General features: G+C 35.1%; 4 protein-coding genes across 9 annotated transcripts; all 4 read right to left on the bottom strand.

Moving 5' to 3' along the window:
- Positions 1-314: 314 nt before the first annotated feature.
- Positions 315-3864, bottom strand: LOC125215008 (calmodulin-binding protein 60 A-like). Of its 2 annotated transcripts, none has more exons than XM_048116285.1 (8): positions 3757-3864; positions 3071-3176; positions 2801-2853; positions 2209-2687; positions 1747-1910; positions 1370-1570; positions 1091-1268; positions 315-1021 (listed from the first exon to the last, which is right to left on the bottom strand). In XM_048116285.1, exons 1-8 carry the CDS (start codon positions 3822-3824, stop codon positions 540-542), a joined length of 1731 nt encoding a protein of 576 aa, XP_047972242.1. In that variant the 5' UTR covers positions 3825-3864; the 3' UTR covers positions 315-539. The 2 variants fall into 2 exon arrangements, with proteins under 2 accessions (XP_047972242.1, XP_047972251.1); XM_048116294.1 differs by lacking the exon at positions 3757-3864 and adding an exon at positions 3297-3399.
- Positions 929-21023, bottom strand: LOC125215020 (calmodulin-binding protein 60 A-like). Of its 5 annotated transcripts, none has more exons than XM_048116313.1 (12): positions 20839-21023; positions 20171-20278; positions 19764-19851; positions 19251-19303; positions 18717-19138; positions 18332-18495; positions 17915-18115; positions 17639-17816; positions 17217-17552; positions 16867-17125; positions 16738-16785; positions 929-967 (listed from the first exon to the last, which is right to left on the bottom strand). In XM_048116313.1, exons 5-9 carry the CDS (start codon positions 18970-18972, stop codon positions 17356-17358), a joined length of 996 nt encoding a protein of 331 aa, XP_047972270.1. In that variant the 5' UTR covers positions 18973-19138; positions 19251-19303; positions 19764-19851; positions 20171-20278; positions 20839-21023; the 3' UTR covers positions 929-967; positions 16738-16785; positions 16867-17125; positions 17217-17355. The 5 variants fall into 5 exon arrangements, with proteins under 5 accessions (XP_047972270.1, XP_047972280.1, XP_047972286.1 ...); XM_048116323.1 differs by lacking the exon at positions 929-967 and having other exon boundaries at positions 16159-16785; positions 17217-17313; positions 17434-17552; XM_048116329.1 differs by lacking the exon at positions 929-967 and having other exon boundaries at positions 16159-16785; positions 18717-18949; positions 19021-19138.
- On the bottom strand, positions 7032-10287 carry LOC125193992. Its single transcript, XM_048091980.1, has 4 exons — positions 10096-10287; positions 7355-8916; positions 7196-7279; positions 7032-7113 (listed from the first exon to the last, which is right to left on the bottom strand). Exons 1-4 carry the CDS (start codon positions 10285-10287, stop codon positions 7032-7034), a joined length of 1920 nt encoding a protein of 639 aa, XP_047947937.1.
- LOC125193984 lies at positions 13497-14897 on the bottom strand. The gene is made up of 4 exons (XM_048091967.1): positions 14825-14897; positions 14421-14436; positions 14038-14266; positions 13497-13821 (listed from the first exon to the last, which is right to left on the bottom strand). Exons 1-4 carry the CDS (start codon positions 14895-14897, stop codon positions 13564-13566), a joined length of 576 nt encoding a protein of 191 aa, XP_047947924.1. The 3' UTR covers positions 13497-13563.
- Positions 21024-22487: the final 1464 nt, after the last annotated feature.

Below are 22487 nucleotides of genomic sequence, written 5' to 3'. Positions count from 1 at the left end.
TTATGATGGAACTTCGAGTATAATGAGATTGAAGCGGCGGGGATGAATCTGTGTAGTTTGAGGGATGCCGGGGCGCTTGCTTAGTAGCTGAGAGATGAATTGGAGTTTAAACCAAGAAATCCAATTTAATTTTGGCGCCAACGGAGATGGAACCCTAGTTCCCAATTCGTTTATTTAATTCATGAATTAGGTTAAGGTTTATATATTTAGAGGCAATATCCCTTACTTTAATCATACTTGTTGATAAGAGAATTTATAATTTACAAATTATAAACACTGACTCATGTAAGAGTACTATTTTACAAGATCAAGTATGCTAAAACAGCAAGTTTACATACATAATAGTACTTTACAGTTGGTGTAAGACCCTCAGTGTACATTTGAATGGAGTAGGATAGCAAATGTGTTACTGTAGTATTTGCTTAAGTTCGATTGACAACTACAATACAAAACAGCTTCAATAATCCAGAAGCGTAAAATGCTACCATTTCTTCTCCGGTTCTCCCAGCCTTGATGATGAACACAACAACACATTATCGTTAACCAACTCTCTGTTTCTTTCGGGCCGGACTAACATCTACAACCTCCCTTTTGCTAATTTTCAAAACAATGAACAATGTTCTCCATCTCTTTCTCCGACGAACAACCAGCTCAGACGCTGTATTCATTTGGCCATGCTCACAACCAAAAGTGTAGTCTCTCAACTCATCAAACCCTGCAAAGAGGCTGCCAGTGCTACCTTCTACTCCAATCAAGTTCATTATTGAGAGTGAATCATATAAATGTATACCACTGCTCGATCCGCACACTCCAGCTAGGTGCTGGAAAGCAACATGTCTACTCATACTTTCGGTCTGAAGATATTGTTGCTCCATGGGGTTTGGGCTGCTGTGGTAGTACTCATAAGCATAAGGCAACTGCTGCTCCACTATTAATGCTGACGTTGCGCTTTCCTTTGAACCTCCACCTCCAACCATCTCACCACCTGCTGCACTATCCAAACCACCCTCCAACTCATAATCTGGAAACACAAGTGGAAGAAGAATATAAGATACATATTACACCCAAAACCATTTTCATGCACTCTGACCTGTGATATGAAGAGGGGTGAATTGAGGATCAGGGTTGGATACCACTCCTCTTTCTTTTGATCCAAGAGACCCATAATCACAGATGGTGCTTGTGATTGTGTATCGAAAATCCTTTTTATCATCATATAACGTAGAGGCTCTTTCTAATACAGATCTCAGTAACTTGAGAGCATCATCCTATTAGGGGTCAGTAATTCATTAGTATTTAGTAAGAGTAGGAATAGGAGACTCCACAACTGCATAAATAAATCTATTCACAACAACAAAGGCCACACCACCTTTCTGTCAGCACACAGATTATCAATCCCGACAAACTGGGACTCCATGATATCCCCCTTGAGTTTTCCCACACAATCATAAATAACACATCTTTGAGGTTCGGTTGAGGATCTGTGACAGAACATCTTTTCACAATCAATTTTGCACTTCTGAGCATGACTCACTATTGTCTTCCATCTGCCATCACCGACGTTTAAGATCTGTATGCGTGTTGCAAGTTGGCTTTAGAAGCTACTAATAAAGTAATAAACCATGATTTCTAAACCTAAATTGAAAGACTAGCAACAAAACATAGCATGGATCCGAGTATGCAAACAAAATCTGTTTTCGCACTAAATAAATCAAACGAGTATAAATAGTTAACGAGAGCTATTACTTTGTTTTGGAGCTCCTCAGGGTTGACATGGAACCAAAACAGAAAATCTTGCACGGTCTCGATGTATTTCTCTTTCAGTCTATCACTGCGCTTGCCAGTCCTGCCGATTCCCTTCAATCTCCAAACTTCAGAAGTAAGAGATGGACAGGGAAATTTGTCATACTCTGCAAAAGGAAACCAGCAGTTATGTGGAAGTTTCTTCATCCTTCTCTAAGATTATACTTTAATGGTCTTGTTCTTTACATAATCTATGTATCTCAACACAGTAGAACCACTGTGGTATCTGAAGACCATGACAGAAGTACATGAGACTAAGAGCTCAAACTTCTGTGACACTAATTTTAATATTTTTTGAGGCAACAGAAGCAGCTGTTTGGTAGATATGAAGAGTTAGTTGGTAAAGAACAGTCAAACGATACAATTATAAGTTCAAGTGTTCAACACAGAGTGCGAAGAACATACGTTTGGCGCGTTTATCTTTGACCTTAAATGGTGCAGTCCATGCTTCTTGCACCGTAATTCCTTTAAGATTCTGCGCAATCCTCGCTCCCAGCCTGCAGCTACACACCTTGATCCAATCTTTGTCGTGTCCCAACTTGATACCTTTCAAATCTGCAACACCGTTCTTGAGCAATATATAAACACTTTTAGGAGACAAGTGAGGCTTCTTCTTATCTCCTTTTTGAATAATGCTTCTCTCAAACTTTTCAGGTGTCATGTTACTTTCATCACCATCACCATCATCATTGTCCTCAAGAAGTAGTATATCCACCTTTGCAGAAGATCCAGGGCCACAGGTCACAGTATGCTCGTTCGAATCAAGCAGAGCCAACTTCAGGCACTCTTGTTTTAACCCTTTAAACTCCTCGCCTGACACAGTATTGGCTACTTTATTATCTAAGAACTTCAGCTGCAAGTTCCTTTCCTCTGGAAACTCATTCCTATCATCACATTTAAAACGATACCACAATTCGTTATCAACCACTTGTGTGGGCCTTTTTCTTGATCGAAAAATAAGAGAAAAAAACGAGTAACCAATGACATAAATTCTCACCAAGTCCTTTTACACCTAAGCCTCTCTGCATCAGGTTGAAAACCCTCAATTACCTAAACCAAAGAACATTGAACAAAATATTATGACTGGAAAATTAACCATAATAAATTTCTCAAGTGGTTAGGCTGGCTTTATAACATAATAACATAATAGGAGTATATAACAAATGTTGACAAAGTCACTTAACAATGCATCAATCCATAGAAATTCTCCTTTAACAACAATCAATTCTTTAACAACCATAGAAAAGAAGATGTGCATGCCACTAACCATTCTACGAATTAGATCGTCAGTAACTGGCACTCCTCGGTTAGCCATCTTTGATACTTGGCTACACGCTTTTAACACCATATTTCCACTCTCTTCTCCCAGTATCCTACCGTAAAGGGAGTAAGGAAACTTAGAGCCATGTCAAGGTAAAGCAGCAGTAATAATGAAAACTTAGTACTAAAATAAAGAATGAATAAATGAAAGATTCCCAACTGTGGCAACTTACATTTACAAGGCTAATTGAATGATTCAATAAATAATAAAAAGAATAAATTTCCATGCTGAATAACTTTAAAGACAAAATTTGGCAGCATCTGAATCCACCTGTGGCTCTTTTAGTTGCTCAAAAGTTGGAATAATATCTATACAATCAAAAAAGGGAAACGAAAAAGAAAGAAAATTTAGTCTAAAAGTAATCATAACAGCAATTCTCTTTAAATAAGGAGAATCCATATCTTCTCTAGCATGCCAAATCATGCAAAGACAACTCTAAGACAAGAAAAACACATACTCCTAAATCAAGAGCAAGAAGCTGTGATTGCAAGAATATGAGTTAAGTCAACGGATATATATGTTAAGCAAAAAGCACAACCCCATCTCCAAATGGGGAAAAATGAGTTAAGCAGAATAAATCAGTAGATCAGAGACGCCGTAATCAAAGAGATAATTGCTCAAAATCGACCTACCTTGTTACAGTTTGAACATATGAACAACTTGGGTGGTCTGGTGAGCCGCCATTTTGATCAGCCTCCATCTCTCTCCGGCAACAGCAATTCCAGAAGAATGTCTTAACAATAAATGCTTCTTTCCAAGCTGAGTGTACAATCTTCATTTATATAGCATTAGTTTATAACTGGGCCCCACCCAAAAGAGCGCGTTCCGCTTTCGGCCACATTGTGTCTGTTGCAGCGTATGTAGAATTTGTATGCAATGGGACATGGGTAGTATATGATGCATTAAATAAATTTTCTATAATTTGTACTAGTAGAATTTAACTTGATTAACAGGTCAAATGAAAGACAACTTCATCTTGTCAATGACGTTAATTTCGGCCAAAACTACTTAAATGCACTAATAATATGCCATTGTTCGATAACCTAGATTTGGTAGCCTGCTTTACATATTTAAATATTACTCCATTGTGATTAATTACTCCCTCCGTCCCAAGATATTAGACTCACTTCTTTTGGTCACGAGAATTTAGGAGGTATTGTTTAGTGGTGTAAGTAGAGTTGGTAGTAAAATACTTAAATTTTTACCATAAATAGAAATGACTCAAATATATTGGGACAACCCAAAATGATATACGAGTCTAATATCTTGGGATGGAGGAGTACTATTTTTTTCTTAAATTAGCTATGTGATTAATTGTTATTTTTTTTATTAAATTGTTAACTTGTTAATTCATCAATGCAGTATTTTAATATTGTTAATACGATGACAATAGGGCATTCACAATGGGTGAAACCAATCCGATGCCATATCTCTGTTTTCCTCCTTCCATGTTTGCATTTTCTCCCTCCGCCCATCTTCTTGCAATGCTACACTATCCTTATTTCCATATCAATATTATTTTACTTTATTTTTTGTAATTCTCTATTTAATATGCTATTAAATAAATTAAAATATGAAAATATCATAGTATGCAAATTTCCGTTTGTATTATAATATTGGGAAAAAAAGTTACATCGAGAATCAAACTTAAATAAAATCCTAAAAATACTACGCCTCAATGGTTTCGTGCTCAGATCTCTTCAATCATGCCGCGTTGAAGTCGAAGATGTGGGCCGAGGGATCGCGCGTCTGAGTAAATGATTGAATACACTCCTCTCGCAGTGCGGTACGCCCCGACCTACAGACTCACTTGGGAAAGAAATGGGATAGGGGGTATTTATAGAATAAAAATAAAAAAACTTAAAATTGCTAACGGTGGGATATAATCATCTCTGGGAGAAAATATTAAGTGATCTTGGCATACCACGTGGAAAGATGACGTGGTATGTCCTTCCAATAATATTGTGACAAATAAACATATACAATGAGCCAACCTCCGACTAGAAGCATACATGGCCACGCAATATATGGAAGTTTTGCATATTTCACATATAATACTCCCTCCGTCCCAGAGAAGTTGGCATATTTTGAAAATGGCACGGAATTTTAGGAGGTTTTGTTTTGTGTGTTAAATGGAGAGAGAAAATATCATTTTTATATTCATGTGAGAGAGAACTTTTTCCAAAAAGGGAAATGTGACATCTTTTGTAGGACAAATTAAAAAGGAAAGTGTGCCATCTTTTGTGGGACGGAGGGAGTACTATATAAACTTATCTAACGGAAGAAATTTAATTTGATTTGGAAGTTTTGCATGTCCCATATATACTAATATATACACATATAAATTAAAACATACTACTTCACAATACAATTTAGCAGAATCGATGAACAAAATTTAATTTTTTTAAGTCAAGTAAATATGTTTTTAACTACTAGTGCGATATAATATGTTCATATATAAGTTTATTTCAGTCTTGCAACAAGATAAATTTGTAGAGTAGTTATTATGTGCAAACCTGAAACTTTAAAAAAAAATTATATGTTAAATATTACTAGTAAGAATTGTATTTTAAAAAAAATTATCTCTTGTGCAAGATACATATATATATGTGCGGTATGTTATTTGTGTAGTTTTATTTTCTTTGCTTTATAATTGTTCTTTTTTGATTAAGTAATTATAAATTCTACATATTTCGTTTTATAAAATTATTTCTTATTGGTATTATAGTTGATATCTTTTTACCAATATAATTTCCTTTTAATTGCATAAAAATAAACCTTTTGAACTTTTTAAACATTTTCAATATTATACTATTAACTATCTTTTTGTGTGAAATACTAACTATAAAAGTGCTAACGATAAAAAATAAAAGCAAATTCTATCACATAAGTTGTTGATTAAAATTTTTGAAAAAAAATCTTCGCAATATATAGCAGCAACAATGGCTTTTTTAATTGATGTGAAAATTTTAAGTTCATGGAAAAATAGATAAGTGTTTTATTTATGGCTATATTTATTATATATGTAATATGCAAAACTTCCATATATTGCATAGCCAGGCTTCTAGTTGGAGGTTGGCTCATTGTATATGTTTATTTGTCATAATATTATTGGAAAGACATACCACATCATTTTTCCACGAGAAATTTTATTATTAGGGGTTAATTACGCTGACCTTTTGAAATTAGGGGTTAATTTCGCTGGGATCGAGGCGTGCGTATTTTTCGGAATAAGGAATTTTTGATTTTTTATCTTTTTTCTATTCTTTTTTCCTATTATTTATTTCCCATCATTTATAAGTGGACTAAACTACCCTTTTCATATTTTCACCTAAACTCTAATATATCAGCTACGAGATTTGTTAATCTTCTCAATATCCTCTCTTTTAATCTTTTCCATATACAATAATATAATAATATTGATTAGAATATCTTATCTTTTCTGTATTGTCTTCGTGTGTGTACTTGTTTCTATTAAATAACAATTTTCTTCATAAACAATTTATCATCACTACTCCTATTAACTAACAAGCTACGTGAAAAAGTAGGCAATATTTAATCGTATACCATCCTGAATCATTTATTTGCTAATGAGTATTTTTTCAAAAAATCTAAAAAAGACATGTTTATATAAAAAAGCAATCATCAAAACTCCTCTTCCACAGCTACTTCCACAAAATTATAGATTCACAAAATCATAGTTTCATAAAATACTTCCACAAAAACATAGATCATCCACAAAGTACTTCCACAAAAGTATGGATTCACAAAATCATAGTTTCACAAAATACTTCCACAAAAACATAGATCATCCACAAAATACTTCCACAAAAACATGGATCATCCACAAAATACTTCCACAAAAGTATAAGTCATCCATGAACATGTTCTTCAAAAGCTTAGTTCCTCAAAATACATTATCATCCACAAAAATATGCACGTCTTCTAGGGTTAGGCTTTCCTCCACCTCCATGCTACAATTCACTTGGCTGAAAATATTTGATATTAATGTCAATTTATACAAAAACAGTTGGCTCAATGTAACAATTATACTTATTTAATTCTTAATACCTCATTGGTTCATCAACTACCCCTTGCCTTTGACATGTACTAGCATGCATCCCACCTAACGGTCGTCCCTTTGCACGGCTCTTCCTGCAACTCAAGGAAGCAAAACAAAAATAAGATTGAGATAATAAAATTAAGGGGAGATGCAATCCAAATAATTACCTTTTCTTTGTTCCATTAAGGACACATTTAGCTGATGACATCCTATGACCAAACTCTTTGCATTGCTTACATTGGACCTGCCACATTCCTTTTGTTCTAGATTTGTTTCCTTTGCCTTCCAAGCATCCAGGTATCCTCTGTTTCCTCTGTCTGCCGGGAGCTCTTTTTTTCAAAGGAGGTAACACCTTGAAGCCAAGGTCTATGCTAGGCCACTGAGACTTGTCGGGAAATGGGCTAATTACCCCTGTATATGCTAGCCTAAATAGACTCACTGAAAAGTAAGGATGTAGGTAATCTTCCATTTTAGGATTTCTATAGGAAGTTATCACTGCTAATGCATGTGGGCATGGTTTCCCTGAGACTTGCCACTCCCTACATGAGCAAATGTGTTGTGCAAGATTCACAACATGTCTAATTACCTTGTGTCGATCTGTGATCTCAGTCACCTCTGCCTCACCCATACCACCTACTTTAACCTTCAAGTTGCCCAATTGTCTACTAAGAACATTGAGATGGCGAACAACAATTGGAAGCATGGTGTGGCCTTCCAATCTTTCACCTATATCTCTCCTCCTTGCATAGAGCTCCATAAACTTTGATCTCAAACTGTCAACTAGCTCGGCAATTGGAAGGTCCTTAAGGTCCTTTACCCAGTTGTTCCATACTTCTGCAATATTGTTTGTAATATAGTCACATTTGATGTCTTCGGAAAATTTGCTCCTCATCCAAAGCAAGTTGTGATATGTCTCTAAGAATGGTTGCACCTTATCACTTGCTTCGTACATCTTGTGCATTAGCTTTTCATGATAAATTGGACAAAATGTCCTAGCTGCAGGATACATGTGTCCAAAAATTGGACCTTGAAACCTCTTAGAAAAATTCTTCATCAAGTGGATAAAACACTCTCTATGCTCTGCCCATGGAAACACCGCCTTAACAGCATTCTCCAACCCCTTGCATGCATCTGAGCAAATAGCTAAACGAGGTGGACTTCCAATTGCCCTCTTTAGCTGCTCCATAAACCAAATCCATTCTTCATTGGTCTCACTTTCGAACAACCCAAAAGCAAGTGGAAATATCCAGTTGTGCCCATCTAATGCAGTAGCTGAAGCTAGTTGTCCATTCCATCTACCATTAAGAGCCGTTGCATCTACACTTAAATATGGCCAACATCCATTTAGGAAGCCATTGACACTAGGTTTGAAGCAACAAAAAAAACTTTGAAAGTACACACCGTCTTCGGTCTCTTTCAACTTTATCTCAACCACACTCCCTGGCATTTTAAGCTCAACCATTGCCTTAAAGTTAAACAAATTCCCAAAACTGTCCTCCCATATTCCATACAAATTTTCACGTGCAATCTGCATACCGGCATATATAGTAGAATAATGAATTGTGGTGACATACTTCTCCTGCAACTCTTTTTGCAACTTAATTGCTCCCATGTTTGGATCTTTCTTTAAAAAAGGGATTGCCTTTTCTCCAACCCAATGATACGATGCCATCTTCGTCCTTACTCTGCCAGTGGATGAACAAAGATGCTCACCTTTATTCAAATAAACCTGTCCCAGGGACACAAAAATATTAGTTACAACTTACAAAATGCACACATTTTAAAATGAATAAATATATTAGTTACATCAATAGTACATATTATTAACATATACCTTGACATGCTTTTCATTTTTCATCCACCTAGCAATAATTGACCATGGGCAACTCTCAGCTTTGCAGAAGTCCCTGAACAAATTTGGGTTGGATTTCTATGTTCCTAGTTCAAACTGAGTCTTTATAGCATGTTGCTTCACTGCTTTCCTAAAATCATTCATATCTGTATATATGGTTCCAACATCCATCGGAGGGTCATCCATATCATAAAATACATTCTCTTCATTAGGAATACGGTCATCAACTGGTATGTCCAATGACAGACCCAGGTGGGGTCGGGTGGGGTCGGCCGACCCCACCGCCGGTCCGTGAATACCTCCGAGAACCTCCCAAAATTGGCCGTCGACCCAGGGCTGCTCCGGCTCCGACCCCACACTATGGCTGCTTTGTCGACATGGAAGAGAGAAGAGGAAGAGAATAGAAGAATAGAGACTTGGGGAGGTGAAATAATTTCACTAAAGAGAAAAGTTTCTTGAAAAATTTGAAAAAGAAGAGACGATAATGGAGAAGAAGAGCGGCGCAGTGCTCTATATTTGTTTTAGTAAAACTAGGTAGTACTACTTTTATTTTAATATTGATTAATGCGGCGTAATTTTATTTCTTTGTTCAAAGTGTAAACTTGATTAATACAGTCCAAGTAAATTCGTGTAAAATATTTTAAATTTTGTCAATTACTACTAAACTAGTATGATTATTCAATTTGATTTGATTTGATTTAATTTGGATTTAAGTTTAATTTTATTTGTAGTTGCAAATAAATTACAAATAAAACTAAATAGTAAAACTTAAACAGTTAGCAAAAGCATATTTAGATAAAATAAATGATACAAGAAACATTAAAAAAAAATTAACAGTCTAAACAACTAAATTTTATAAAGTTTTTGATGTGTTTTTTCTATTTTTAAAAATAAGTTACTCACATTTATTAATTACCTTGCCAAACAAAAAATAATGCAATATTTAAATTTTACTAATATAATATATAATAATTATTTAAATATTTTATTATATTTATTAATTATTTTTCGACCCCACGATTTGGATTTTCTGGGTCCGTCATTGATGTCCATTACCTCATCAACAATTGGACCATAATTCATTCCATCTACTGCTGCATCACTAGGTTTCTCTAAGGTTAGACCAACAAATGCAAACATTGTTTCTTCATCCATCAAGCTCTCAGGAGCACCAATCTGTGATTCTTCAAGTGGAGTAGTTTCTATACTGTCCCAGTCAATAATATCAGTTTCATCCATGTGATCCATCCTACCGAATAATAAAAGAATTATATATCAAAAATTTTAATTATACAAAATTCCAAACAAATATATATGTGCAAACAAATGTATATATGTGTATTCTACTCTTGCACATACAAACGTATTTATATATATACATGTATTATGCTCTAGCACAAAATCTCAAATAAATGTACGTTAAAATTTTCAATTGTGTAAGCAAGCAAGTGATTTTCAAACACAAATAAATTTAAACTTATTAGCTATAACACTATTTTAACGTATGTATATATGCTTGTATTCTTCACTTTTTGAAACAGTTTATACGTGTATATGGAATATTAAACAAATATATGTACACTGTATATGTGGACAAACATAATAAATATTCATATACGTATATTGCATATGCATCGAACACAGAAAATATGAATATATGAATTTATAGGTTTCTTATATAATCACAATTATTTTGGATTGAAGAGACGGCGGGAAGAGAAGGGTGGAGACACAGGCAGCGAACGGCGGAGGCGCCCGTCGAGGAGGGTGGAGACGGGCCTGGAGTAAGGAAAAGAAGCACCAAAGGGTGAAGAGTGGAGGCACAGTAGAGGAAATAGGTGGAAGCACGTCTGAATTTCTGGAGTAAAAGAGACGGGAGTTTGGCGTCTCTCAACAGAAATGTGATTCTGTTTGATATTTTAGAATATACGAAAAAATATGAAAGATGATTATGTTGATTTAGAATTTAAATAAAAATATGAAAAGGGTAGTCTAGTCCACTTATAAATGATGGGATATAAATAATAGGAAAAAAGAATAGAAAAAAGATAAAAAATCAAAAATCCCTTATTTCAAAAAATACGCACGCCTCGATCCCATATTCTGAAAGGTCAGCGAAATTAACCCCTAATTTCGCAAGGTCAGCGTAATTAACCCCTAATAATAAAATTTCTCTTTTTCCACGTGGTATGCCAGGACCACTGAATATTTTCTCCATCTCTGGACTCTGATTCGAAACGCGGAAGGGATCAGCTAAGACATTTCATAAGACATTTGGTGCTACACCAATAATAAATTTACATGTGTATACTCTTTGAAAAAATGAAATAAATTAAATCCCATGTGGCATCTCTTCTTCATCTCACTCAGAATTCAACATTCATTTCCATCTTCCTCACAACTCTCCACCTTTTGAACATCATATTGCCGCCGGTAGAAAGAAAGAAAGAAAAAAAAGTTGAGATTTTGTGTGTATAAACAGAAATGGGAGTTTGCACTTCTAGACCCAAACCCTCTCAAGAGAGCTCAATTGCCCTTCATCAGGTGAAATTGGCGATAATTATGCCCCAAATCAGAATAACGATGAGCACCAAGCTCCGGCGAAGAACAGCCGCAAGAATGGGAGAACTTCTGGAAGCTTCGAGAAGAACAAGAGCGAGGAAAAAGTTGAAGCAGGAAAAAAGTCTCCGTTTTTCCCCTTCTACAGCCCGAGCCCGGCTCATTACCTCTTCTCCAAGAAGTCTCCGGCGAGATCTCCGGCGCCAGGCAGCGGCACGCCGAGGAGGTTTTTCAAGAGGCCGTTTCCGCCGCCGTCTTCGGTGAAGCACATATAAGCCGTGTTGGTGCGACGGCACGGCTCCGTGAAGCCGAATGAGGCGGCGATACCGGAGGGGAAGGAGGTGGAAGTGGCGGGTTTGGATAAAAGCTTCGACTTTTCGAAGAATTTCTACAGCAAATATGAGTTTGTGAAGTTCAATTCGGTAAGAGTTTGTAAAGAAGATGCATAGGGAGTTGCAGGGGAAGATGAAATGAATGTTGAATTCTGAGTGAGAGCAAGAAGAGAGGTCACGTTGGATTTAATTTATTTTTTATTTTTTCAAAAAGAGTATACACATGTAAATTTATTATTGGTGTAGTACCAAATGTCTTATGAAATGACTTAGCTGATTCCTTGTAAAACGCGATACGGGGTATAATCATATCTGATTAGTAATTAACTATTTATCTGTGATTATGAAATGGGATAGGGGGTATAATCATCTCTGATTATGAAAAATGTACGAAATCATATTATTAAGTCAAGTTCGAGTAGTAAATTATAGATGAATGAATGTAATCGAGAGCAAGATTATAACCACTAGTAAGATATTTTGCAAGAACATTTAAAAAGTCGTTTTATCGTGATATAAATTACCCAGAAAAAGTACGTAATTATACAAACACATTTAATTTAATTCGAAAAATCAATGCGCAGACAAATTTGATTATTTCAGCAATAAGACGACCGCCAATTCAAATTACTACTATTAGGCTTTTTTGTAAAAAGTCGTCGTTCGATAAATAATAAGAAATTGTAATAAGCACAACTTATTGAGTTGACGCACACGCTAATGTTAGCCATTAGGTGATAGGTCCCGTTTGGTAATAGCGTTTGGTTTACCACTAACAAATAAACTATTTTAGATGAATAAATTAACATGAGCAGATGTTTGACACGAAGGGGTGTGTTATAATGCTAACTTTTCTTAAATTGCTAACTTGTTAACTATCAACTTAGTGTATTAAAAATGTCAAAACGATCACATTAAAATGTCAATACATATTTGTATTGACATTTTAATAAACTGTGTTGACATTTTAATATTAATGTCATTACAATGTATTAAAATATCAACGTAAGTTTATATTCACATTTCAGTATCATCATGTTGACATTTTTAATACATTACGTTGATGAGTTAGCAAGTTAGCAATTTAAGAAAAGTTAGCAACGGATCACAACCCAAACAGAACAAATATTTAAACATAAATTAGTTTGTATTTAAGTTGAGATTGTAATTGTACTAGAATATCTTTTGTAAATTTCAAATCACAATCAGAAGGTGAAAAATTTGAAGGCGATCATGATAGAATTTTCAATGTAGATTATTTAACTCAATTACTTGATTAGTTTATTTAACACATTAAAAAGTGAAAAATAAGACGGGTCGAAAAACTAACATGGGAATTAATTTAACCGACATATACCAATCATCAAAATAATCAATTTTTTTCGATACAATATTTCGTGTGAGATTTAGTTATAGAGCGTTGTAGTGAGATGCATGTGAAAGGATCGATGACTAGATTTTGTCAAATTAAATCTTCTTGAAATTCAATAGTAACTAAAAAACTCGTAACCATAATGATCACAAGAGAGTATCTTTTCAACACAAAACAGCTTCAACAATCCAACTAATATATATGAAGAATACAACCACACTTTATCGTTAGCCAACTCGAATTGGACTAACATTTAAAAGACTAAAACCAGCCTTTGCGGCTTTGCCTAAATTTCAAAACAAAGAACAGTATTCTCCATCCCTTTCTCCCACCATCAACCACCTCAGATGCTGCATACCATTCGTTCATTAGGCCATGTCCGTAGCCAAAGGCGAATATATTGAAGATGATGCCTGTTTTCTTCTCCGGATCTATGTAACGGTACACCCTTCCGCTAACTAGGCATGCTCGAGCATTACTAACAATCTTCTGCCAATTCTTATTTGGTGAATTCACAATCTACAACAGGCCAGCAAACTAGTTTAGACCTATTTTAAACTAAAGAAGCAAATTAGCAATACTTCATTTGTACAAAGCAAAATTCTTCATTTTCACCTTAATTAGACATTTCATTTGTCATCTGAGGAGGGAATAAGAAAACTTATGGATTTTCATTTGACAACTAACAAGGGAGTACTATAATACAGATTAAGACAAGAGAAAAAGGTTACATACTTGTGGCGTTGAGGATTTATGAGGTGTTGAATGAGGAAATCCTCCACTTTGGGGATCAAGCCTGCAGGATCTGTTTTTGACAGGAATTATATATACCTTCCAACTTCCATCAGACTCCCGATGTGGGATGAGTTTGTACTCAGGTTCTTTGATTTTTGATTTGGCCAAAATGAAGTCTCGGTTTGTGTTTTTGTGTTTCAGTACTGTTCTTTGATTTTTTATTTTTTGTCTACCATATTTTTTTAATATTCAACTACACTATATTATTTAATCACTTTCATAGTTAAGATCATGGTTTCCCAGAAACAGATAAGAAACTAACTCATTTCCTGCAAAAAAAAAAAAAAAATATTGCCACCAAAATCAAGAATGGAGTCGGAGACCTTGCTGCAAATCCATCTATTAATGCAGAAGAAAGTTTCAACATGAGAAATGCAATCTAGTTAGGGTGAAGATTGTGTTAAAGTCAAAAATGGAATTTTGACAGAAATGATGAGGAAACTGCACAGCAACTTCTTCTACAATATTGAACAAAGAGAGTCGAGACCATCCTCAAAAAAGAAAAAAAATCCTTCTCCTTTTATGTACTCACTGGTCAATATTTTCGAGCATTCCCGTTCCTCAACTCCAGTTTTGCCTTGAGCCGAGCTGAGGTTTGATTCGCATCTTTGAAATAGCTCTAAAATTAGACAAGGAAACTCAGTGATATTCTTGATCAAGAAACAAAAGTTACTTGTCACCTGAATTTACCACATGCTCCTTTTTTGTTGATTCAGTTTCCTTAGACCTTGGCAAGCCTTCTCCCTCTTTCTAATCTCGTCTCGTGGAGTGTCTTCTTCTGGAGAGAGATGGCGAGCCATCTCATGACTCATCCATATGGTGCATCTATAGGGCGTGAAGTCGACGAGTGGACTTTTGTCCAATTAAAAATAACTATATTTAAAAATAGATTTTTATTATAAAAATTGATTATAAAAAATTGATTTTTATTTAAAAAAATCTATTTCAAATAATATTTTTAAAATAAAGGGTTTTTGGCTTTAAAAACCAAAAACTTTCACCGAATTCCGGTTTTTCCCACGAACTTTTACATCGTTTGCTATTCCCAACCCGACCTGAATAACACATTTTCGGTGCAGAAGTTGTCCAACGTGGACAGCCGCAAAAATGAGATGGACGTCGGTTTTATGACCTTAAACGACTTCGTTTTACCCTCAATCACAATTAAAACACTTAAATGATCAAAATCAATCAAAATCTCGTAAACCCTAAACGAAATCGTCATATTCGAATTCAGTTAGAATTCGGTCAGATTTTGTTCATCTTCATTTCGAATTCAGTCGTTCCTCAGGTAGGCGAATCAATTTTGGGTGTTAGGGTTTCATCTTCAGAATCGTCCTCACAAATTGTCGTAAAAAATCATCTGCACAAATCGTTCTCAAAGGTGTTATTCAGGTCGGGTTGGGAATAGCAAACGATGTGAAAGTTCGTGGTTTTAAAAACCAATCTTATAGTTCGTGGGAAAAACCGGAATTCGGTGAAAGTTTTTGGTTTTTAAAGCCAAAAACCCTAAAATAAAATATAATTATAATTTCACAATGATGAATACTAATTTAAAATTTTAATTAAATTTTAATTTATAGTGAATATTTTATTATTTAATGAATATTGTATTTTAATTAAATTGAAAAAATAATTTAATTATAAAACAAATTAAAATAGATAATGAAATGAAAATAAAATGCAATAGTGGGACCTATAAATAGTGAATGGTAGAGATGGGTATATTAAGAAAGGGAGTAAAAAAAAAATGGTGTGTGACCCATGAATAATGAAGGAGAGAGATAGATAATTAAGAAATAGGGTTATGGATGGCTTAATAATCTCACACACTCATGTCTTTTTCCACTTAAGAATCTCTCTCAAGTTATCACCCAAAACAGTCGCTTATCAAGCACAAGTCTATTCAACAAACCAAAAAAGAATTTCCCAAACATTCTGAAAAAAATTCTAAAAAAATTTGGATTTTTTTAGGAACAAGTATATAAGTTGTCGGGAACCCAAAAATAAAACAAAACGGAAATTAACAAAATTGTTATTTTTTTACAGTGCTTGAAGTAAATACCAAAAACAGCTTGTGTAGTCTCCAATCAGAAATAATGATATAACTATCTAATCTTCTTGGTCTCTTTCTTCACTGATGAGTCCACTAGACTTCAATCTCTAGTCCATTCATCTTCAATTTCTACTCCATTCGAATGTAATAAAATTAATGTTTCTTGGATAGCCTCTTGGATAATTTTTTATACAACATCTTCACCCGCAGAAATTAATGTTTCTTGGATAGCCTCTTGGATAATTTTTGATACAACATCTTCACCCGCAGCACTGAAACTGTACGATGATGCACCACTTTTTGAACAAATTCATTCAATATTTTCTCGCACATTTTGGCTTGGAATCCAGTGATGAGCACTCTAGTTTGCGATGCCTGAGCTGTACCAATGGTGTTGTTCATGCTTGATTGTTTACTCACCCGTAGATTACTGTGCGAATCACGTGGCGAATTAGCAACATAATGCAAATGATCATCATAATAATACGTCATGGGATTTGGGCTTTGAGCGTGGTACTCATGGTCATGAAGCAACTGCTCATCCACTTTTAATGCTGACATTGCGCTTTCCTTTGAACCTCCACCTACAACCATATCACCACCTGCTGCACTCGCGGAACCTACTTCAAAATCTGGAAACACAAGAGGAAGGAGAATTCAGGATATGTATATACCCAAACCTTTTTTTTTTAGAAAATATGATACACTCAGACCTGAGATACGAAGAGGGGTGAGTTGAGGATCAGTGTTGAATACCACTCCTCTTTCTTTTGATCCAAGATGCTCTCCATGCAAGTTCATTATTGAGTAGTTATTGTCAAATGTAACGTCTAAATGTGTACCACTGCTCGATCCGCCTACTTCAGTTCCGTCACTATATGGATGCAAACCAGCTAGGTGCTCCTGAGAAGAATTATGTTTATCCTGCCCACAGTTTTGGAATCCAGGTGGTAACAGTTTCTCATTATATCCCTGTCATTCAAAGTGATAATATTGATTTACAAGGGAAGATATAATTAATATGCTACCAAGATCAGTAAGAAGGGTGAACTGGGTTGGATACCTCTCCCGTCTCATTTTCATCATCATATAAAACAGATTGTAAAATTGTTGTGATTTCCTTTGAACCTCCAACCATCTCACCACCTGCTGCACTCTTTCTGGAAACACAAGAGGAAGAGGAATTCAGGATATATTACACCCTAAACCTTTTTCAGAAAATATGATGCACTCTGTCCTGTGATATGAAGAGGGGTGAGTTGAGAATCAGTATTGGATACCACTCCTCTTTCTTTTGAACCTCCAACTCCCTCCATCTCGCCACCTGCTGCACTCCCCTGCTGCCTCCACTTTCCACTAAATTGTTGAATCTCGAAGCCTATTTCTAAATCCTCATAAACTGGAAAACAGGAGGAAGAGGAATTCAACACCTTCATGATATTATACCCAAAAAACCCTTTTCAGTAAATATGATGCATATCTGACCTGAGGTATCAAGAGGGGTGAATTGAGGATCAGGTTTGGACACCTCTCCTCTTTCTTTTGATCCAAGAGTCTCATAATCACAGATGGCGCTTGTGATTGGGTATGTAAACTCATTTTTAGCGTCATATAACGCAGATGCTCTTTCTAATACAGATCTCAGTATCTTGAGTGCATCATCCTATCAGGGGTCATAATTCATTAGTACAAGTAGGAGTAGGAGACACCACAATTGCATAAACAAATCTATTCACAACAACAAATTAAAGGCCGCCCCACCTTTCTAGCAGCAGACAGATTATCAATCCCAACAAACTGGGACTCTATCATTTCCCCCTTGAGTTTTCCCACACAATCGTAAATAACACATCTTTGAGGTTCGCTCGAGGATTTGCAACAGAACGTCTTCTTGCAATCAATTTTGCATCTCTGAGCACGATCCACTATTGTATTCCATGTGACATCACCGACACATAATATCTGCAGGCATAATACAGAGACTAATATTTCTCATGACATAATCATGCTATATATGTTGCAAGTTGGCTTTAGAAGCTACTAATAAACCGTGAATTCTAAACCTAAATTGACAATATGAACAACAAAACATATAGCATGAATCCAAGTATGCAAACAAAATCTGGTTTCGCCACTTGATAAATCAAACTAGTATAAATAGTAAACGAGGACTATTACTTTGTTTTGGAGCTCCTTAGGAATGACATGGTACCAAAACAGAAAATCTTGCACAGTTTTGATGTGATTCTTTTCCAGTCTTTCATAGCGCTTGCCTTTCCTGGAAATTTCCTTCAATCTCCAAACTTCAGAAGTAAGATATGGACAGGGATATTTCTCATTCTCTGCAAAAGGAAACCATCAATTATATGGAAGTTTCTTCATCCTCATTCAGATTAAACTTTAATGGTCTTGTTCTTTGCATAATCTGTGTATCTCAACACAGTAGGAGATGAGACTAAGAACAGCAGCAGAAGCAGCCGTTTGATAGATATGAAGAGTTAGTTGGTAAAGAACAGTAAAACGATACAATTATTAAGATCAACACAGAGTGAGAAGAACATACGTTTGGCGCGCTTATCTTTAACCTTAAATGGTGCAGTCCATGCTTCATGCACAGTAGTTCCTTTAAGATTCTGCGCAATCCTCGCCCCCAGCCTGCAGCTGCACAACATACTCCATTCACTGTCGTGTCCCAACTTAATATCATTCAAATCCGCAACACCCTTCTTGAGCGATATATACTTGACACTTTTTCGAGAAAAGTGTGGCCTCTTCTTATCTCCTGTTTGAATGCTTCTATCAAACATTTCAAGAGTCATGTTGTGTTCATTAACATCACCATTGTCCTCAAGAAGTAGTATCTCCACCTTTGCAGAAGATCCAGGGCCACAGGTCACAGTATGCCCATTCGGATCAAGCAGAGCCAACTTCAGGCACTCACCTCAGAACTTCAGCTGTAGGCTTCTTTCCTCGGAATACTCATTCCTATCAGCACATTAGAAACGATACCAGAATTTATTATCAACCACAAGTGTGGGCCTTTTTCTTGATCGGAAAATAAGAGAAAAAATTAGTAACCAATAACATAAATTCTCACCGAGTCCCTTCACTCAAAAGCCTCCCAGCAGCAGGCTGAAAAGCCTTTATTACCTAAAACAAAGGATATCTATCAAATATCCTAATTGGCAAATCAACCATAATAAATTTCTCAAGATTAGAAAATATCGAGATCCACGACAATTTAAGATTTTATGAAAGGTATACCTTGAAGTTGAAGTACAGGTTTTACTATTGAGAGACAAAAGGATCTGGTTCATGAAGTCTCAACTGTAACGATCTAACGGGAAAGGAAACATTGAGATGGAACAGTCCACAAAGTTTGAACAGAAAATCAAGCTAGGCTAAGGGTTAAATTAGGCTGCTATAGTGTTTTATAACATACTAACATATATAATCAATCATGATGTTGAGACATCCTCTAGACAAAGTCAGACAAACAAGAACATCTACAGCAATCCTAAGCAAACCTCCTTTGACAGCAATCAATCCTTTGCAAAATGGAAATATAGCATTCAACAAACATAGAAGAGAAGATGTGCATGCAACTTACTATTCCACGAACTCGATCGAGAGAAACTGGACATCCTTCGCTAACTGCTTCGCTATACAAATTTATAGCCACTTGTTCTTCCATAAAGCTATCATGAAGGGAACAAGGAAAGATAGAGACATGTCAAATAATGAAGCAGTAATATTGAAACTTAGTAAAATCAAGAATGAATAAATGAAAATTCCAAACTGTGGCAATTAACAATTTTCGATAGCAAATCAAATTAATGAACTTAAAAGGCTAATTAAAGGATTCAATAAATCATAAAAGAAACACCGACTAAAAAAACGACACTTACTGCATGCATCAATCCAAAGCAAGTCTCCTTTAACAATAATCAATCCTTTGTAAATTGGAAATATAGCATTCGACAAACATAGAAGAGAAGAGATGTGCAAGCCACTCACCATTCGACGAATTAGATCTTGATCAGTAACTGGAATATTTTGGCTAACCGCTCGGTTATACATTCTTAACACACATGATTCACATGTTCCATCTCTTCTTCAATTATTCTATCATAAAGTGAGTACGGAAAGTAAGAGGCATGTGAAGGTAAACAAGCAGTAATACTTAGTAACATCAAGAATGAACAGATGAAAGAATTCCAACTGTGGCAAATGGCAATTACCAACTAAAAGGCTAACTGAATCATTTCAATAAATCATAAGAAAAACCAACTCATAAAAATATCCTTCCGCTCTGACTAACTTTCATAAAGACAAAATTGGGCAGCATCTGAACCCACCTGCGCCTCTTTTTGTTGCTCAAAAGTATGATCATTTCATAATCACCTCATCACCCTCTAAAGAGGACGAGGACAGTTGTGAAAATATCTATAAATATCAGAAAGGGCAACGAAAAAGTAGAAGGATTTTAAGTCCAAAATTGATCATTATAGCAATTCTCATTAAATTCTAAACAGAATCCATATCTTCTCTGGCATGCCATGCAAAGACGACGCTAAGACAAAGACAGAAAAAAATCAACGGATTCTTCCAAATGGGGAGAAATGAGGTAAGCTGAATGAAACACTCAAAATCAAAGAGATAATAATTGCTCCAAATCAACATACCTTCCTAGAGTTGGTTGATCTGATGAACCTCCGTTGTGATCAGGCTCCATCACTCTCGAGCAAAAGCAATTTCACAAAATTAAACAATAAATGCTTCTTTCCAATCTAAGTTCAATCTTCATCTTAATTACTGAGTAGTAGTTGATATAAATAGGCCGAAGCCACCCAAAACAACGCGTTAAGCCGCGTTCAGCGATCGGACACATTGAATCTGTGGAAAACTGGATGCCTAAAGTAAGACTAGTTTGTGGAAATCTCGAGCAAGACTAGTAAGGGAGTAGTTAACAGTAATACATGCATTTTTATCTAACTTAATTACTACCTCCATCCTCCAAATTTTGACACACTTTGACCCGAAAAAGTTAGTGAGATGTGAGTCCTACTTTTAAAGTACTCCTTCCGTCCCACTTAAAATGCAACATTTGGGAATCGGCACGGGGTTTTATGTAGTGTTGGTTTGTGAGTTAATGAATAGAGAGTAAGGTAAGAGAGATGAAAAAGTAAAGATAGAGTTGTTTCCATTTTAGGAAACATTTCATTTTTAATGAGACAGATGGAGTATTAGTTTTATAATAAAATGAGAGTATGAATGAGTTAGTGGAATATTAGGTCCACTGCCAAAAATGGTAAAAAGTGAAGTGTGTCAAATTTTCAGGGACGGACCGAAATAATAAACTGTGTCAAAATTTGTGGGACCGAGGTAGTACAATTTTACATGGGGTGTGGGCGTGTGTGGGTGTGTGCATGCGCGCTCGGTCTAATTTGATCCTATAAAAACACTCAAATATGATAAATATATTTATTAAAATTGAAAAATGCTTGTATCAATGTTCTTTATTAATTTTGTTTATTAAATTGTGTGTAATTAATTTATAATTACAGTAGATTAATAATAGTATAAAGAATAAAGTAACTGAGTGAAAATGTGTTATCTTTTGTTGAATAAAGAAATGACTATACTATGATGGAATTTTCTGAAATAAAAAAATTGACTTAAATACACTAAAATTGATAGAGTAGCAAATTTGATCTCTATGAATAGAGAATGAAAAATTATGAAAAATTAGTATAATTTTTAATTTTTTTATGTAATATATTAAAAATAAAGAATATTTAGAAAAATAATAAGCACCAATAAAATTATGCCAGGCAAAATTTTATTGGTGAATGCATAGAAGAAAGAGAAAGACCAAGTGGCCTCAATAATAATGTATTACTATCAGTGGCGGAGCCACATGGTCCCCCCCCGCCGTAATCAAGCATGTGTTATATTTTGTTCACCAAATTTGAGGAGTGATTAATTCATGGTCCCCCCCGCCGTAATCAAGCATGTGTTATATTTTGTTCACCAAATTTGAGGAGTGATTAATTCATAACTAATTAGTAATTCTAAATTAAAATCAAATCTAGTTATTAGATTAGTATTGATTATATTTTTAATTAAGAAAATTATTAAATAAAAATAAAAGATATTAATGTCAATTCTTTCTCATTAAAATTATCTTAAAATTTTAAATTTACGTAACTCTCTCGATTTAAATTATTTTTTCGCAAAAAATATATCAAATTAAAGATAATATTATAAAGATTCCAACGAGATCTCAATTGCATATGTTCCGACGACGTTCAGATGATGAAATTTGATATTT

The sequence above is a fragment of the Salvia hispanica genome, chromosome 1 (assembly GCF_023119035.1).
Source record: "Salvia hispanica cultivar TCC Black 2014 chromosome 1, UniMelb_Shisp_WGS_1.0, whole genome shotgun sequence".
NCBI lineage: Eukaryota > Viridiplantae > Streptophyta > Magnoliopsida > Lamiales > Lamiaceae > Salvia > Salvia hispanica.
Note: the sequence above shows the minus strand (reverse complement) of the source record. Positions and strands in the feature narration are given on the sequence as shown.

Coding starts and splice junctions, on each gene's coding strand:
- LOC125215020 (XM_048116313.1), bottom strand. CDS start 18,972: ATGACTCTTGAAATGTTTGATAGAAGCATTCAAACAGGAGATAAGAAG. Junction 17,817..17,914: donor ATCTGTCTGCTGCTAGAAAG/GTGGGGCGGCCT, acceptor GACCCCTGATAG/GATGATGCACTCAAGATACT. Junction 17,553..17,638: donor CACCCCTCTTGATACCTCAG/GTCAGATATGCA, acceptor CCTGTTTTCCAG/TTTATGAGGATTTAGAAATA.
- LOC125215008 (XM_048116285.1), bottom strand. CDS start 3,824: ATGGAGGCTGATCAAAATGGCGGCTCACCAGACCACCCAAGTTGTTCA. Junction 1,911..2,208: donor CAAAGATAAACGCGCCAAAC/GTATGTTCTTCG, acceptor TTCCTTTTGCAG/AGTATGACAAATTTCCCTGT. Junction 1,022..1,090: donor CACCCCTCTTCATATCACAG/GTCAGAGTGCAT, acceptor TTGTGTTTCCAG/ATTATGAGTTGGAGGGTGGT.
- LOC125193984 (XM_048091967.1), bottom strand. CDS start 14,897: ATGGCTCGCCATCTCTCTCCAGAAGAAGACACTCCACGAGACGAGATT. Junction 13,822..14,037: donor ATAAATCCTCAACGCCACAA/GTATGTAACCTT, acceptor GGCCTGTTGTAG/ATTGTGAATTCACCAAATAA.
- LOC125193992 (XM_048091980.1), bottom strand. CDS start 10,287: ATGGATCACATGGATGAAACTGATATTATTGACTGGGACAGTATAGAA. Junction 8,917..10,095: donor ATGGTCCAATTGTTGATGAG/GTAATGGACATC, acceptor TCCCTGGGACAG/GTTTATTTGAATAAAGGTGA. Junction 7,280..7,354: donor CTTAATGGAACAAAGAAAAG/GTAATTATTTGG, acceptor CTTGAGTTGCAG/GAAGAGCCGTGCAAAGGGAC.